Raw genomic sequence first — 826 nt, 5'->3', positions numbered from 1 at the left:
CGCATTGGCCCTCCAGGGCAAGATTTGAGGAACCCTGCTCTAGAGAGTCGATGGCTGGACGCACGTCCAGGATGGAAAACTGGTAGGTGTCTTTATTAATATCCCCATCGTAGTAGTCAATGACATATCGGACTTCCTTTCCGCACCGATCTACGATCCAATCATGTCGGTCGAAAGGCAATTCATATCTACAGAGAAAGTTAACGGGAGAGAAATCAAGCACTCTGCAGCTTTTTAAACACATCTTTTGGGATTTACATTTATATCTCACCCCATCCAATGACGTATTCTTGCTCTGGGTGAGAACTCTTTGGCTTTTCCCCCGAATCTCCTCAGAGATGGACCACATGGACACTCGCTGCCCAGAGACAAATGTGTGTTTGAAACGAACAGTAATCTACAGAGCTATGATGATTCTTGCATACTTGGCATCCTAGAATCAATGCAGATCACACTGCCAGTGACCATCAAATGACAAACAGAAGGCGACTAACACGATATTATCACCTCGCTTATCTGACAGCAACAGGGCTACAGAGATGATAATGAAGCTTTCATCTCATTAAAATGTGTTTGGCATCACAAGTTACTTTATTATCAGTCACCATTATTTCTGCTAACAATATAAACACTTCATTTGAACACATTTTAATACAGTATGAAATCTGTTATACTGGCCAAGGCTGTGTTTGTAAATAGTGAAATATTATGACAATTTAAAAAACTGTTTCATATTTTAATATATTTTTAAATGTAATTTATTCCTGTAGTACTTCTTTCAGGATTATTTGATGAATAGAAAGTTCAAAAGAACTGAATTTTTTTT

General features: G+C 38.5%; 1 protein-coding gene across 1 annotated transcript in view; it reads right to left on the bottom strand.

The window, feature by feature from the left end:
• Positions 1-4: 4 nt before the first annotated feature.
• LOC107578870 (cytochrome c-type heme lyase-like) overlaps positions 5-826 on the bottom strand; it is a gene marked incomplete at its 3' end in the record, with an annotated part of 3,193 nt that continues 2,371 nt past the window's right edge. The window contains exons 4-5 of the mRNA XM_016264775.1: positions 272-397; positions 5-188 (exon numbers count right to left, since the gene is read on the bottom strand). Of these exons, the coding sequence (XP_016120261.1) occupies positions 5-188; positions 272-397 (310 nt within the window). The remainder of the gene's footprint in view (positions 189-271; positions 398-826) is intronic.

The sequence above is a fragment of the Sinocyclocheilus grahami genome, unplaced genomic scaffold, assembly GCF_001515645.1.
Source record: "Sinocyclocheilus grahami isolate Dianchi unplaced genomic scaffold, SAMN03320097.WGS_v1.1 scaffold12441.1, whole genome shotgun sequence".
Taxonomy (NCBI): Eukaryota; Metazoa; Chordata; class Actinopteri; order Cypriniformes; family Cyprinidae; genus Sinocyclocheilus; species Sinocyclocheilus grahami.
Note: the sequence above shows the minus strand (reverse complement) of the source record. Positions and strands in the feature narration are given on the sequence as shown.